The sequence below is a fragment of the Pinus tabuliformis genome, chromosome 3_2 (assembly GCF_031772625.1).
Source record: "Pinus tabuliformis cultivar Carrire ecotype Pingquan chromosome 3_2, CPIR1, whole genome shotgun sequence".
NCBI lineage: Eukaryota > Viridiplantae > Streptophyta > Pinopsida > Pinales > Pinaceae > Pinus > Pinus tabuliformis.
The window spans coordinates 1,048,347,895-1,048,365,353 of NC_142302.1; the positions used below are offsets into that span (position 1 = coordinate 1,048,347,895).

The 17,459-nt window shown below is 40.7% G+C and overlaps 1 protein-coding gene across 1 annotated transcript in view; it reads right to left on the bottom strand.

Annotated features, from left to right (window-relative positions):
- LOC149184187 (CLP protease regulatory subunit CLPX1, mitochondrial-like) overlaps positions 1–17,459 on the bottom strand; it is a 202,646-nt gene that overhangs the window by 106,623 nt on the left and 78,564 nt on the right. Inside the window, exons 6-7 of the mRNA XM_089417418.1 lie at positions 5,090–5,164; positions 4,887–4,964 (exon numbers count right to left, since the gene is read on the bottom strand). Of these exons, the coding sequence (XP_089273544.1) occupies positions 4,887–4,964; positions 5,090–5,164 (153 nt within the window). The remainder of the gene's footprint in view (positions 1–4,886; positions 4,965–5,089; positions 5,165–17,459) is intronic.

Consider the following 17,459-nt stretch of genomic DNA (forward strand, 5'->3'; position numbering starts at 1 on the left):
ATGTTCAAAACAAGGTGCCTCATCAAGCATTATAAAACAAGACCCCCAAAGAAATATTCACAGGTGTCAAGCCCGATATTAGCCATCTTCGTGTATTTGGATGCCCTGTATATTTTCATGTGCCGAAGGACAAAAGGAATATGTTGGAAGATACAGAAAGAAAAGGTATGTTTGTGGGTTATTGTGAAAATTCTAAAGCATATAGATTCTAGAATATATATTCCTAGTCAAAGGAAGGTCGAAATTAGGAGGGACGTAACATTTGATGAAGATGCGGCTCTTGAAAAAGCAAGAGATCTTCCTCCGCCTCCTCCTCCCAAGGAAAGAGAATGATGATTGGGATATTGTAGATGGTCCTTTCATGCCTAAGTCCGATATTGTTGATGATCCCATGGAGCGTATGGATCCTTTAGATCCTCCTCCAGGTGATCCTCCTAATAGGAAGAGACCACTTTAGCTCTGCGATACTCTATAGGATGTTGAAAGAAATGTTCCCATTCGCAGATCATTTAGAGAAAGGAAGCAACCATGCAGGTATCAAGGATATGTTGCAGCGATGAGCACTATGATCAAGCCGAAATGTCCTCATTCGAAGAAGTTGTAAAAGAACAAGTTTGGAAGGATGCTATGGCCAAGGAATATAAATTGACTGTGAAAAATGAAGTATGGGTTGTTGTACCAAGACCGAATGGGAAGTTTGCCGTGACTTCAAAGTGGTTATTCAAGATCAAACATGGAATTGATGGCAGCATTGAGAAATAAAAAGCAACGTTCGTAGCTCGAGGATTCTATCAGAAAGAGGGAGAAGATTATGATGACATATTTGCTCCTGTGGCTCGATATACAACCATCTGTTCGATAGTTTCCTTTGCTGCTAGTCAAGGATGGACTCTTCATTAGATGGACGTAAAGACCACATTCCTTCATGGCATGTTACAGGAAGAAGTATATGTTGAACAACCACATGGATTTGAAGTGGAAGATCGAAGAACACATGTTTGCAAGTTGAAGAAGGCATTGTATGGTTTGAAGCAAGCTCCCCGAGCTTGGTATGCACGCATTGACAGTTACTTAATGAAGTTGGGATTCACAAGAAGCAATGTCGATCCAAACCTCTACTTCAAGGTAGTCCAAGGTATGCCATTGATTTTGGTTTTATATGTTGACGATCTATTCTTGACAGGTAGTGAGCCTCTGATGATCGAGTGTAAGAGGGGGCTAGCATCCAAATTTGAGATGAAGGACCTTGGTCTCATGCACTACTTTCTAGGTCTTGAGGTGTGGCAAAGGCCTAGTGAGATTTTCCTTTCACAAGGAAAATACATTGTGAAGCTGTTGGAAAGATTTGGAATGAATGAATGCAAATCCATGGCTACACCGATGGAAATGAACTTCAAGAAGTTATGTGGAGAAGCTACAGGATTTGATTTGGCAAATCCATCAAAGTATAGACAACTAATTGGGGCTCTGATGTTCCTTATGAACACCCATCTAGACATATGCTATGCAATAAACACATTGAGTCAATTCATGACCGAGCCCCTCCATGCACATTGAATCACTACCAAACACGTGTTGAGATATTTGCATGGGACGATCACACATGGTCTATGCAGAGTATACCCCAGTTGGCATCATACCCTCAAGCAAGGCTTGTTGGGAATACCGCTCCTTATTTGGCCAACGGGTTGAGAGTGTACTTGGGGTGTACAACCCAAGTCGATTATGATGCAAGTGTTCTACCACATGACTATTGAGGGTCATTTGATGGGAAGATTAGTAGGCAATAGGATTGGGTTGAGACTTGCTCCCCTTTTGATATTTTGGGTTGAGAATGAGCTCCCCGATGAGATTTCAAGGTCAAAGATGAGTTCCCTTGTATGAATAATTTATCCTATTGCTCGTTATGGGTGGAAGTTATTGCTCCCTGATTCTTCTTCTTTTAGATCCGAAAAAGTTCAGCAGATAGAGTTGAGCAGAGACAGTGAAAGCATGGCGACACCATGACAAGATGACATGATGATCAACAAACAGATATTGGCAGGTGGAATTCTTCCTAGTTGAGAGGCAGTGTTAATTTTTGCAACTAGGATAAAATTCTACCTTGGACAGCTCAGATGACTGAGATGATGATTCCATTAAATTCCTCTTTTCGAGAGGACCAAAATCAATCTAAAGATCACCCCATTTGGACAAGTGGAAGTTTATTTTTGAATTATTTTATTCATTCATGTATAATGGAATGGGTCGGCCTAAGCACATGTGAACTTGGTTAGGTCAGCCTCAACACCAAGTGGACCCTCATGAAAGCCTATAATTAGAAGTGAACTCAAACTCATTTCTACACATTGATCAAGCCATACTCTACTCTTCTCTTTTGTCTTGCTTCGCACAGGTCTGACGGAAGAAGTTCGCGCAAAGGTCCAAAATCTCAGGGGGTGAAGTTTGCACGCATCTAGAGTTTCTATCCTTCGAACGCAGGCATGTAACTGAGCTTTTTTGTCCCTGGACTAGTCTTGCAGGAACCGCCCCCTCCCCCAAGGATCCAAAGGCAGATCCGCGTTCCGTACAGATCCGCCACCAATCCTTCGGTGGAACTGCAGATCGGAAAATCAGATCCATGGATCGTCTTTTTTTGGCGGTCCCTGCAAAAATGGATTCGCGGGGCCCCGATCCACGGTTCCTATTTTCCGATCCGCGGATCACGAGCGGATCCGAGAGAAGGCGGACGGTTCCACAGGGCTTTTTTTTGTTTTTGGAAATTTCGAACTGTTATGTGAGGAACTACACTTTCCGAATACTCCCAAGGCGCTCCCTAATGGTAATGTTAAATTCTTAGTAAAACTGACATTCTCCTTTATCTCTCATTTCCATCCTTTTACTTAAATTTTTAACATTACCATGAAACGACTCAGGATGTTTGCACCGGTTTTCCCGCATTGGGTTTTTCCAGGGACGTGTTGTCCAAAACTAACGGTGTCCCTTGTGTATTGGTCTCATTCTATTTTCAGTTCATCATCTATATGTATGTGCAGTGTGCAATAGTTTTATCATCACTGTTTAAATAATTAAATAACTTGTTGAATGTAAAAACAAGTAGGAAATGATAAACCAGTGATTGCAGTAGGATTTCTGATGTGTAGATTCAGAAATTTTCACATATTATACTTCAAGGAGGCAACCTTAGCTATGACATCAAATACCATTTTATTGAGAAAACTAGAAGAGAACAGATAAACTGTATTGTATTATGAAGACTCAGATAAAAGAAAAGCATCTCCTTCAGAGATTGTTTTAGTGCTTCAAAAAGCATTTCCCCATTGCTGACGTTTGATTTTAGCTGGCAGTATATCCTAAGCAGAAACACAATGAACTCGTCCAGTGTCAATGGGACTTCTAAGAAAGGCGCTGTTCTGATTCCCAAATGCCAAAGTACTCTACTTTCAGATTAGTTAGGCTTATTATATCTTCACATATCCTGCTTGAATGGACATGACATTGTTTATATAATGCATTATAGTTGTAACCTAAGTCACAGGACACGTCCTCCAGGGTCCCGTGTCCCGTATTTTACATACTGGACACGAAAACGGCCCTAATACGTGTCAAATACGGTTTTTATCGTGTCCTATAAAATGGAATACGTATTCGCCGGTTTTTGTCGTGTCCTGAATTTGGGAAACGCGTATTTCGTTGGTAGAAAATGTTCCCTGCATAAGCTGCAATTTTTTTTGAAAGAAACAAATAATTTTTGAGTGGGGCAGCTTAATGATCAAGTCTAGGCCCTAGTATTGATATGTTATTCATGGTAATGTTAAATTCTTAAAGTAAAAGTGGCATTCTCCTTAATCTTCATTTTCATCATTTTACTTAAATTTTTAACATTACCATGAAATGACTCAGGATGTTTGAGAGTGGTTCCGGCTTCATTGGATTTCATATGGAGAAAGTAGAATTTTAGATTTCATTCAAATGCAGCAGACTTATCAGTTTTTCAGGATTTCAGGATTGGGAGATTGCAATGTTTCCAGGTGACACCACCTGCCCGGGCTACCCCTGCCACCAGTAGAGGACGTGGTCTACCTCCTATAGCTCCTACTTCTAGTTCTTCAGCTTCTAGAGCATAGCAAACTCCACTGCCAACTCCACCAGCACCAGCATCTACATCTAGAGGGAAAGGGAAAGCTGTGGCATTTTCTCGCAAGAGGGGCAGAGGAAATCAATAGGATTAGACTTTACTTATTTTCTTATGTGCTTGTAAGTTGTACATGAACAATGAACATTAAATATTCAAGAATCAAGACCAAGCATATCACATTCTAATTTCTAAATAGTAAATTTTGATTCTATTTATTTTTTTAAAGTGAACTATGAACTTTGAGAAGTAATTATATTTTAATTTGATTAGATAAGCTGCAACTTGCAATTTAATATGGATAAAAAACTATATTTTGGTATATATATATATATATATATATATATAAAACGTGTCCCCCGTGTCCTGTTTCTAGGTCGCTGCGTTTCGTATTGAATACTCGTATTTACGTGTCTTCCGTGTCTCGTGTCCCCGTGTCATGTGACTTAGGTTGTAACATTGGAGGCAAAATAAAGTCAATGGCAATAAAGCTTCATGTAATACCAAGTAAAAAAATTATGATAGTTACCAAGTTTAGGACTTTCTCATAACCCAATTAAAATCTTGCAACTACATTTAGTACTTTATAGTTTCATGGGTAAAGAGCATCATCAAAAAGCCCACAGGGGGCAGCTCAATTGGCAATTGCCACGTTATGAAGTATTATGTAAACCATGAGATTCAAGGTTCAAATCCCCCCTGGGTCAAACCAAAAAAAAAGAGCATCATCAAAGAGCAAAAGCAGACTCACTGTTCCTTCCAGCATTTTTAGCAATGCTTGCTGAACACCCTCTCCAGACACATCCCTACTTATATTCAAGCTTTCAGCCTGCAAATCCACAATATGATTGACTCTGGTTAAAACTTGACACTTGCCATTAAGAAAAAAAATGACTGAAATGTTTTTATAGTTCAATTCCACTTTGACAAGAGCAAAGAGTAACAATAAGTTACCTTCTTTGTGATTTTATCAACTTCATCAATATAAACAATTCCTTTTTGAGCCGCTGCAACATCGAACTCAGCTGCCTGTACAAACTCAGTCAGATAACTATAATCAATATCCACATTTTACATAAAAGAAAGTCTGTGAATTTACTATTAGGACATTTAGCTTAGAGCAATCAATCATTTCAAGATGAGAGGAGGGGAGGGGATTACTAAAAGAACATATTTTTCATCACTTGCATTGTTGATAACCAACCACACAGGATCCAAGAATGCCCAAGCAAGCAAGTTCACGTGCATATATTCTGAAAAACATCCGTTACTGGATCATTTTATAAGCTTCATAACAAATATTATGAAAGTGTAGATTTCCTTGGGAATTAAAAAAAATAATCCTTGGATTCATGACCATCAGCATTTAACGAAAGGAAAGTTGGAAACTGATCAGCTTGAACCCACAGGATGTCTAACACGTAGGAAATGCATAACTTACTGCAAACATGTATAAAAGCAGCACCTACAAAATGAATGCTGATAGCGAGTCCAGGAACATTGAGCTTATGATTATCAACTCGCATTATCCTTTGAAAAAATACTTCAGACCAAGAAAGTGTGAAAATTGTTATGGCTACTGATTGATAGTGATGATCAAACACCATGAACAAAGACTTCATGCAAAATATCAGAAAGGAAGCTCCAATATCCAAATTTCCTCCATAAAGTAGTGAATAAATAGAACAGCCAAAACCAAACAGTTCAAAACAAGAACAAATAACACAGGGAATGGAACACAAAACATGAGGTGACCAGCTTCCAATTTTGGAATAACATTCTCTAAATGCCCATCATTATTTTTGACATTTTTCAATTTTTCCATGGCTATAATGTATGAAGCATGTATGCAAGTATTACTCATGAACACGTGGTCATGGGAAGGGTCAACCATGCCTCCAACTTTATAAGACACTTTAAGTAAAAGCAATTTACACTCCATGTCTTTCTTCTTAAATACATGATGGTAATTGGTCAATTACAATCTCCAATTCCTCAAGGTTAAAATCCAATAATAAGCAATCTCATCAACACTTGTGATGTCATGGTACAGGAGTGAATGTGTTCATGTTAAAGTTTTGAAGATAATAAATGGAGTACGTGACTAATATTTGTGTCATCCAGACACTAGGGAATATTCAAGTCCAAAAGAACTATGAAATTTGTCGATCATTCTCCTTGATATCCATGAGTATATTATTAAGACATGATAATCTGCAGTTGAATGGTGCAAATGAGCCTTCCAACCAGGAAGTCTAAAAAAGATTATCTGAAGAATTACACCCGTTTTTGGAATTATCTGATTTGCAAAAAATGAACTTCAATCAATGAAGATATCCCTACAGCACCAACTCATGAAGTGTAAGAAATTTTGATAATCACCACAGAAAACTTCGCTTTTGTTGATCCATTTTTCTTGATCTATCTTGAGAAAAGGCCAAAGATTTTCCAGTATGTTGTGTGTTCATAACACCAATTGAGGTAGATGTAAATGCCGATAAAGAGGTAGACAGTGTGCGAAAGAAAGCATGATGACATTATTATGTGACAAGCTACCAATACAAGCATGCATAGATCTCCAAGTAGATAATTTTAAAAAGGAGTGCGTGTGATTTTCTCCAAAGCAATATCAATATAATCTGGAGATAAGTATCCTATCCCTCGGATAATTTTTTTAGATATCTGTGAAAATATATTTACATTGAATTTTCCTTTGCTCCAACACCAGGAATTTTGTATTCTCATTGAATAAAGTAGTATCACAATTGTGAGAAAGATAGTTATTTAATTCGAATGATTATTAAATTTAATGAAACTCTCAGTGTGACAATATTATTTTGATGAATCATTGAAGTTGATACATGGAGCAAAGATGGAGGACTAAAGAGTCCCAAAATCATTCAATTTTCATCACTTTACCCATATTCCTCAAATAAAAACATGTATAAAAATAGGGCCTACGAGGTGAATGCTGATAGAGATTCCAGGAACATTGAGGTTATGATTACCAACTGGCATTATCATTTAACTAAACACTTCACTTTAACTTTTTCACTTTCAAAACAATATTTTATATCACTTGTAGAATAGCTGGGACCAAAAGTAGACACCTTCACAATTAATTGGAAATTATTCTCCTAACTAAATGCAGTTTATTTGTCTTCTGGTAATTATTAACAGCAAATAGCAAATAATTCACAATTGCATTCTTCGCATTAAAAATGTTGCGGAAATATAAAATACGGAACTAAGAAATAGATGCGCACACACAAAATTAACACGCTTATTTTTGGACAACTATCCCTTCAAAAACCCCAAAGGGAAAACCAGTGCAACAGATAAGGGTTTTATTATTATGTGGCAACTTGAAAGTACAATCAATTAGATGCCTTTTACTAGCAATCCTCCAGCAAACACTGATCACAACTAGCAAAATAAACTAGAGATCCAAGATCTCCCTTTGCAACTCAATCTAGCCTTGTCCCGGCAACTCACACTCTCCCAGGCTATTTGCACTACCTCTGGGAAATGCACGTTCTTGCTTAAGATGAATTCGTACAGCCCTAAATTTGCCTCCAGGTGAGATGTCTAGGCTCCCTCTACCTCTCGAACTAACTCAATCTGCCTATGGGACCCTGATCCGACAACAAGCAACCGAAACAAATATCTTCCGGCAACTCACATTTGGGTTTTGGCTATTCAAACTGCGTTGTACGACCTCCTCTTTCCTACCTCCCGGACACTAGAAATATTGTGGAATTCTTCCTCCCAAATCTCTGTTGCTCCCTCGCTCTATGATGCTTCCCTAGCTTCAATTGTTCCCTACTAAATACCTACAACTGTTGATTTCTAGTAGCATCAGATGTGCTCTAAGTCTCAAAATTTGCAGGGAAGCTTAGACACATGCATTCTCCAATACCCAGAAATCGTTTTGGGAAATTCCACCTGGAGACAATTTTATTAAAATAATTAATTATTTTTAATGGGACCCTAAATCTAAACTTAGGAAATTAAAATAATTAATGGGTATTAATCTAAACTATGGGTGTAACTTCTAGAAGAAGATGAGGATCAAGCCAAAATGATCTAAGCCATTGATTAGAAGTTAATCTGGGTTGTTGGTTGTCCAACAGAAAGATATAAGAAGAGGCTTGAGGGGCACTTGGAGAACACATCGAGTGAAGATCAAAAGATCGAATTTCTGAAGCAGAGCAGCTACCGAAGAGAATTTCAAAGTGATCTTTTGCAATGAGGGGCAGGGATAGTATTCGAAGAGAAATTTTCCTAGTCGGAGAGTACAAGGCAGAGAAGGCAGAACAAAGTCCAGAGAGGCTGACGCTAGCCCAAGCAAAGCTGACGCTGGCCCACGCAGGGCCTGAAGGGAGATCGAATTCCTACTGAGGAAATCGAGTTTCAGAAGTTGGGAGCCAGGGTGTGAGATCGGGAGGCTGAAAGTCAAAGTTTCCAGCCAACAGAGGGTCAGAAGGAGGAGCAGCGCAATCCCCAGCAGAGGTGATGCAGAGATTGCATGGGGTTGATGCAATTCTGCGCAGAAGGGACGCAAAGGCTCATTCCCAGTGAGATCAGAGTCGGATCTTTGAGTGACAACATGAGATCATCTCAATATTCGTTTGCAGAGGTGATGCAGAGATTGCATGGGGTTGATGCAATTCTGCGCAGAAGGGACGCAAAGGCTCATTCCCAGTGAGATCAGAGTCGGATCTTTGAGTGACAACATGAGATCATCTCAATATTCGTTTTGTCTAGTTTCTCTTGGTATTGGATTGCCAGTTGGGCATCCAACGAATTGTACTCAGAATTACTACTGCATAATAATAAAACCCTCAGCTACTGCACCAGTTTTCCCACACATAATTTTTTCGGGGACATTTCTCCAAATACAGCTGTGTAGATGTCTTGTGTATTTCTTTCTTTCTCAGTTTCTTGTTTCCGCATTTTATTTAAATGGTGAAGGTTGTAGTGTATTAGTTTCGATAATTGTTGTAGGAAGCAGTAAATAATTTGTTCAGTAATTAACAAATAGGAGAAACCCTCAGTTGTAGTAGGAATTTGGGCCTCCAAATTTTCACATGGTATCAGAGCAGCAGGTGGAACAAGAGAGCAGTGTTGGAAGAGCCCGGCGTTGAAGGAGGAAGGGAGTTCAAAATTCCTACACAGGCAGCAATTCGAATCCCCAGAGGGAGCAGTTCAGGCCAGGCGGGCTAGATTTTCGTGGTAAATCTCTCTCTGAGTGAGTCGGCAAAGAGATAGGATTTCCAGATCGAAATCTATCAGCGATAGAGGGAGCAGCGCAACAAAAGCCTCAGCAAAGAGGGGTTCCTGGTGTGACGCAGTGTTCTACAGGCAGTTGCTGGGCAAAAAGATATCAGAAGGAAGAAGAGACACTTGAGGGAATTTCTTCCTCAAAGAATTCCTAGCCAGGGAATTAGAATTCTCATTTGCTAAGCAGCAACAGGAAAGAGGAGGCCATTTGACATTTTGATAGGCAGAGATGGCAGCCAGTGGACAGAGAGATCAGGATAGGTTGCATGGGGCATCCAACTATGTGATCCGGAAGGCAAGGATGTTGTGCCTTCTGGATGATCATTTTCTCAAAGTCTATGTCGATAGCGTGGTAGCTAAGCCCGCAGATCCAGATCCGCTCAAGAAGTACAGGGGAGAAATGGCGAAGACAAAGAGAATGATCCTAGACGGAGTAAAGAATAATATATTCTGTCACATCGCTGGCAAAAACACTGCCAAGGAGATGTGGGATGCATTGTCGATGTTGTATCAAGGATATTCCGAGTAGCAAAAGACGTACTTGGAGCAGAAGATGAGATCTCTGCAGATGCACAAGGGGGAACACATTGATCTATTCCTCTCTAAGCTTCAAGAGACTCGAGATGAGCTAGCAGCTGCGAGGTCAACACCTCAAGGTTCCGAGATGGTAAGACTTGCCCTAAATTCAATATCCGAGGAGTGGCAAGTCCTTGTCCAAAGCATCCTGGGCAAGGCAACTTTGCCAAACTGGGATGAAATGTGGGCAGCTCTTAAGCAGGAGGAGCTGAGGAGGGATTTGGTCAAGTGTAAACATGACGGAACCAGCAGCGATGGGTCGAAGTCCAAGGAGGAGGAAGAAAATGCAGCCCCCATATCCAAGGGGTAGCAGGAGCAATAGAAGAAGAAGAAAGATGTTTCGAAGATCAAATGCTTCAGGTATGGTGAATTCGGTCACTACGCAACACAATGTCCTCTCAAGGAGGAGGACAAAGATGAGAAGCATGATCCGAAGGTTGCAGCTGCAAAGATCAAGGAGTTCACCATGACAACCCAGGCAGCTCTAAGAGGGAGGTGGGGTGTCTTAGAGTTGTAATTCAAAAGGACTACAGGGAACAGGATCCTTGAGGAGTCCACCTCTCGGATCAACTCCTTGCTACAGGAGCCTAGATCAAAAGTAGCAGGATGTACCAGTGTTAGTTGGTGCAGAGGAGTGTCGGAGTGGCAGTTGCAGTGGCTAGGAGCGCCAGAGACTGAGCAGCGCAAAGCAAAGTTGACAGTTGTGCAATTGGAACAGAGCAAAGGTCAGCAGCAAAGCAGAGGCTTCAAAGGGTCAGCGTAGAGACTAGGAACAGCCAGAACTCCAGCAACAAGATGCATCGTGTTGAACACCAGTTCAGTAATTTTGGATGCTTTTCCGTTGCTGATGCAGTAGCAACAATAGTTGGAAAAGGTTGCAGTGAAAATGCAATATTGCCAATGGCAGTGCAAGTACCAGCACAGGTGCAGAATTTGAGAGGGAGTTGCATTATGGATGCAGTGCTGGCAATGGCAGTGTCAATAGCAATACAGATGCAGCATTTGCGTAATAGTTGGTGGGCAGCGATGTCAAACATCAGCAGCACAGAGGGAGATGTTACAAAACAGGGTGATGCAGCTGCATTGCTAGAGCACATTCCCCACTAAGAGGGGGTGTTGATTTCTGATAACATCAGATGTGCTATAAGTCTCAAAATTTGCAGGGAGGCTAAAATCATTTTGGGAAATTCCACCTGGAGACAATTTTATTAAAATAATTAATTATTTTTAATGGGACCCTAAGTCTAAACTTAGGAGATTAAAATAATTAATGGGTATTAATCTAAACTATGGGTGTAACTTCTAGAAGAAGACGAGGATCAAGCCAAAATGATCTAAGCCATTGATTAGAAGTTAATCTAGGTCGTTGCTTGTCCAGCAGAAAGATATAAGAAGAGGCTTGAGGGGCACTTGGAGAACACATCGAGTGAAAATCAGAAGATCGAATTTTTGAAGCAGAGCAGCTACCAGAGATAATTTCGAAGTGATCGTTTGCAGTTAGGGGCAGGGATAGTATCCGAAGGGAAATTTTCCTAGTCAGACAGTACAAGGCAGAGAGGGTAGAACAAAGTCCAGTGAGGCTGACGCTGGCCCATGCAGAGCTGACGCAATGGCAACACAAAGCCTGTAGGGAGATCGAATTCCTGCTGAGGAAATTGAGTTTCAGTAGCCGGGAGCTAGGGTGTGAGACTGGGAGGCTGAAAGTCAAAGTTTCCAGCCAGCAGAGGGTCAAAAGGAGGAGCAGTGCAGTCCCCAACAGAGGTGACGCAGAGACTGCGTGGGGTTGATGCAGTTCTGCGCAGAGGCTGACGCAGAAGGGACGCAGTTCTGTGCAGAGGCTGACACAGAAGGCATGCAGAGGCCCATTCCCAGCGAGATCAGAGTCGAATCTTCCAGTGACAGGTTGAGATCATCTCACTACTCGTTTTGTCCAGTTTCTCTATATATCCGATTGTCAATTGGGCATCCAACAAATTATACTCATAATTACTACTGCATAATAATAAAACCCTCAACTGTTGCACCAGTTTTCCCACACTAGGTTTTTCCGGGGACATTTGTCCAAAAACAAATTTGTAGATGTGTTGTGTATTTCTTTCTTGCTCAGTTTCTTGTTTTTGCATTTTATTTAAATGGTGAAGGTTGCAATGTATTAGTTTCGACATTTGTTGTAGGAAGCAATAAAGAATTTGTTCAGTAACTAACAAATAGGAGAAACGTAATCAGTTGTTGCAATAGGAATTTGGGCATCCAAATTTTCACAACAACTAGGTAGTCAAACTGCTCAAAATAATATTCGATGCCACTTCCCCAAGCCCTCGACTTGCTCTTATAATCTTTTTTTGGGAAACCAACGGCCAAGATCTAATCCCGATCAATGGCTTAGATCAATTTGACTCCATCAATATTAGTCTCTAGAGCAAAATCGAATTACCTTAATTAATTGACTTTAATTAACCAACTTCCCTAAGTTATCCTTAGGAAATAATTGAATTATTGGCTAATTAATTTAATTAAAGTGTTTCCCAAGATTATCTTGTGAAACATTTTCTAGGTGATGGAGATCTCAGGTTCCTTAGCTTCTTCAACATCATAGAGACTAGAACACCTATCCGTTGTTACCATAACCTAACAAATATGTCTGAGGCAAGCAATCTAATGTCAAGAAGAAAATGAACCTAAGGCTAGTAGAGATATCTTCTGAGGCAGATGTTTGTGCATAAATCTCTGTCATGAAGGGTCGAATCTCAGTGTGATAACTCCTTGTGGGAGGATAGAACTCCTGAGGTCAATGGCACTATGTGATACCAGCAAGAAAAGGCATTGTTGTGGAGCAGACTTGACTAGGAGGTGTTGAAAATTGGTAGCTTTAGTTAGTATTTTCATAATCAAAATTGAAGGAGAAATCTTTTATATTCCAGTTGTCGAAGTCGGCCTCATTTGCACAAGTCGGTCATGTTACCTACCACTAATGGGTGAACCCTATAGGAGAATTTTTCTCCTAGATTTGTCTTCAGCAGACAGTCAATAGCCCCTTGCGTCCCCCAGATAGCTCGATGTGCCACCATTCTCCACCCCCTGAGCCAGCCATTATGTGCCCTCGCTCATTTGTTATGATCATATGTTTGAAAGTGAGCATTCCCACCCCAAAGGTATGGTTTTTCATTATGTAATTGGATGTTTATGCTTGCTTTTCTTGGACATATTTGGACATGAATTAGTGGGGACATGCGATGGAAAGAATGGGCTTGGTCAGTACTCTTGTTACCTTGTCCCAACATGGTGGTTAAATCTTGTATCCTATTCCAGTGGGATCTCCTCTATTGGGTACTAGCTTTAGGAGTGGCACTACATGGAATACCTTGATTTTGGTTGTGTGGTCCTCCCACTTCCCGACACCATATATATCACTCCCCACTGCTCATTGTAACCCCTTTTCACACTTTTCCCATCCGGGTCGAAATTTGTCCATTGGGTCCACACGGAGTTAGCGTCGCCCTCCCCCCTTGTCCACACTTTGGGTTGGGCCTAAAATGATGCCCGAAGGTTGATGCAGCTAAAAAGAAAGTTAAAAGCATAATTTGGCCACTTATAACAAGAAATGTACCATAAAATGCAAAAGATGGTCGCGACATAAAAATTTAACGCGTGGGAAAAAGCCAAACATGAGCTCTACCCCCTATCATTATGGCCATCGCCTTGGTTCCTAGGGACCCTATCTATGCCCCATGCATCATTAAGGAACCCATGATTGTCCCAACCCCTGGTGCGAGATGAATTTCCCAACCTTAAGGGGTTAATCATTGTTTTATCATACACATCATGTTCTCATTCCTTAGAGCCCCGAGCAGTTAAAAGAAATAAAAAACCCAATAAAAGGCATATGAAGAAAAGGTGGAAAAACAAAGGTCGAGGTAACTCAGGTACCATGATTTCTCCCTCCTACATCTATACACCGAATGTGTGGGCTTCCCTCATTATCACTACCCTTGGACCATGGCATGTGGCTTGGAGCCTTCCCTATTACCCCACTCCATTCAACCATCATTTCACATGACACCTATCATTTGACGAATGAATCATGGACTTGTTGCTCCCTTAAAGGTTGAATCCACCTAATAGGGTACTTTGCTAACCTCTCTTGTTAAGCAAGGAAACACCTGTACCTTCTAAAGCCCATTTGGAAGGGCATGCCACTATGAAGTGTCCACTTTTCCCCTTGGTTTGCAAGCTTATTTACTCAATTGCACCATTGAATTGTTGTATTGGAAGGTGAGGAGACGCAATGGTTCTTATACAGGATTGTAGGTGGGTCTCCATTTGGACTTGGTTTCCCTATACAGGGTCTAATCCCTCCAGAGGGTCATAATGGCACTTGTAGGGTGAGAGTTGAGAGCCATGGGCCTCCACCACAACAGAGCATTGATTGCCACGCCATGCTTCTTTAGCACCACATATTTCTTGCTCACGCCCTAGCTATACAAAGGTGTTGATACACTTGGACCACGTTTCCCAGCCGACCACATACTTGCACCTAACACCTGGCCGCTGATCCAGAGCCCAAACGAGGTGTTGTCTCATTTGGAGAGAGACATGGGAGGGCTTGTGTCATAATTCTAGCCCTTATTGATGGAGCATTGACATGTTTCATCCAGTTGGAGACCCATGAGACCACTCATTGCACCCCTCAACCATTTAGGAGCACCACAAATGTTTTGCTTGGAAACCAAAGGGCCAACCACTTGGTCATCAATTTGAGAGCCCTCCTCTTCATCTTGGCACATGGAGGACTTATCTTGGCCTTCCGACAGCCTTTTTGCACCATTATTCTATCAATTTGGCCTCATTAGTATGAAAATTTGAGAATCCCACCCGAATCTACTACTGCAGCAACTGATTAAACTTCTCCTATTTGTTAATTTTTGAAACAAATTATTTATGTTGAAATTTGGTACCAGAGGACAGGTGGTTCCCTTAGGCTTTGATCTTTGGCCTAGGGAAAAGTGTCCAAAAGAATTTAATTTTTCTCCTAAAGTAACTTTATAATTTTATAAAGTTAAATTTAATTTAAAAGTGACTTTAAGTGATAAAGTTACTAAGTCTAATTTTAAAGTGACTTTTATAAAGTCAATGAAAAATTAGAAAGGAAAAGTGACTTTGGAAATAAATGACTAAGTGGGTCTTTATTAAAGTGAGGTGAATTAAAAAATAGAAAGTGAGATTTAAATGAGCATTTAATCTCAGCCATTGATTTAAATCTATTTCAGCCATTGGATTTAGAGATCACCCAAAAGTCACTTGGATCACCCAAAAGTCACTTGGAGTTATATTAAAGGAGGAAAAGGAGGAAAATGTCATTCATTCTTTCATGAGCAGATTGGGAGAAGGAGAGCAAGAGAGATTTCTGAGCAGGGAGGAGAAGGAGACAGCAGCTTGGCACACATTCCAAGGCAGCAGTTGAGCAGATTTGTACCGCTGATTCAGCAGATAGTGAAAGGCAGAGTTTTGCACAAAAATCGAGGAGCAGTTTGCTGATTTTTCTGCACACAAAACGGGGGCCGTACAACATTTATTGTTGTCCTGTTTGCTGTAATTTTCAGATTGCTGTGAGGCACGAGAAAGGAGATAAGTTGTAAATTTTCTTGTTGATTTTTTGCTAAATAATTCTCACTGTAAAAAGACAATTTTCAGAAATAAAGAAGAGCTCTCAAACTGGTTTTCCCCAAGAGTTGTAGGGGGTTTTTCCAGGGTCAAGTTGACCAAAAATATCAATGTTTTAATGTATTTTAATGGTTGTTTTTTATTGCTGATTTTTAATTCTGCAATTTCCAGCATTCTGAAAAATTTCTAGAATTTGTGTTTTCAGCAATATTTATTTTTTCAGTCTGTTAAATGTATGTTTATGGGAATGGGCATTTAACTACATGGGAGAAATAAGGAGAAACTGAAAACCGGGGTGGGAAAACAGAAATTTTTACAATTTACTGCTTCCTACAGCAAATATTGAAGATAACGCACTGCAGCCTACACCATTTAAATTATATGCCCAAAACAAGAACAAAACAATAAAGAAAGATACACACAAGTGACATAGTATTTTTTGGACAAATGTCCCCAGAAAAACCCAATGTGGGAAAACCGGTGCAACAGATCTAAGGGTTTTTATGATTATGCAGAAGTATTTTGAATACAACTCTGGATGCCCTCCCGGTAATCTAGTTACAGAGAAAATCACTTCGCAACAAATACTGGTGAGATTACCTCACTCAACACTGTTGATCCTGGCTGATTCGGTAGTTGAACTGCGAGTTCCCTGACTACTTCTGCGATGCCCCTACATGGGCCCTACGTAGGCATCTAAGTTAGTGCGTTAGCCCAATTGACAATCGATTTGCCTTCAGGAGCCTTTGCCAGCCATCCCAGCTCATAAATGCCAGCTCCTTTAGCGAATTTGGACCTCTACAATGGAAGTTGCTACACTGCTCTGCGTGGGGCCTGCGTGAGCCCTTCCTGGCTCTACGTCACCCTCCCTGCCCTCTGCGCTGCCTCCTCTGTGTGTCTTTCTACCTCTCTGTTGAGTATGCTTGGCTCCGGAGAAGATCCTCCAGCCAAAACTATCCCTACCCCTCACTGCAAAAGCTCAATATCGAAATTCTCACGGTAGCTCCTCTACTCTACATCAAAAAATCAAACTTCTGAACTCTCTATGTGTCCTTCCAAGTGACCCTCAAGCCTCCTTAAATAATCTTCCCGTTGACATTCAACGGCCCAGATTAGAAGCTAATCAATGGCTAAGATCATTTATGCTTGATCCTCGTCTTCTTCTAGAAGTTACACCCACAATTTATATTAATACCCTTTAATTATTTTATTTTCCTAAGTTTAGGGTTAGGGTCCCTTTAAAAAAAATTAATTATTTTAATAAAACTGTTTCTCGATGGAATTTCCCAAAACGCTTTCTGGGTTCTTTAGAATACATGTGCCTAAGTCTCCCGGGAAAATTTAAGACTTAGAGCACATCTGATGCCCCCATAAATCAACACTCCCTCTTAGTGAGGAATGTGCTCTAGCAATGCACCCTGCTGGAGCATCACTCTGTTCTGTAACATCTCCCTCTCCACTGCTGATGTCTAACATGTTGTCCATCAACTGCTGCGCAAATGTTGCATCTGTAACGTTGTCGACCCTGCCACTGCCAACACCGCATCCATACTGCAACTCCCTCTGAATTTTTGCATCTATGTTACTGTTGGCACTGCCACTGCACTGCAAATAGTTGTTGCTACTCTATCAGCAACGGAAAAACACCCCAAATTACTGAACTAACTGTGTTCAGTATGATACCATGTGAATGTTGGAGCCTAAATGCTACTAGTTTATGCGCTAACCCTCTAAATCTACTGCATTGTTGTTGACCTCTGCGATGTGCCATTTGCACTGTTGCCAACTCTGCTCTGCATTGCTC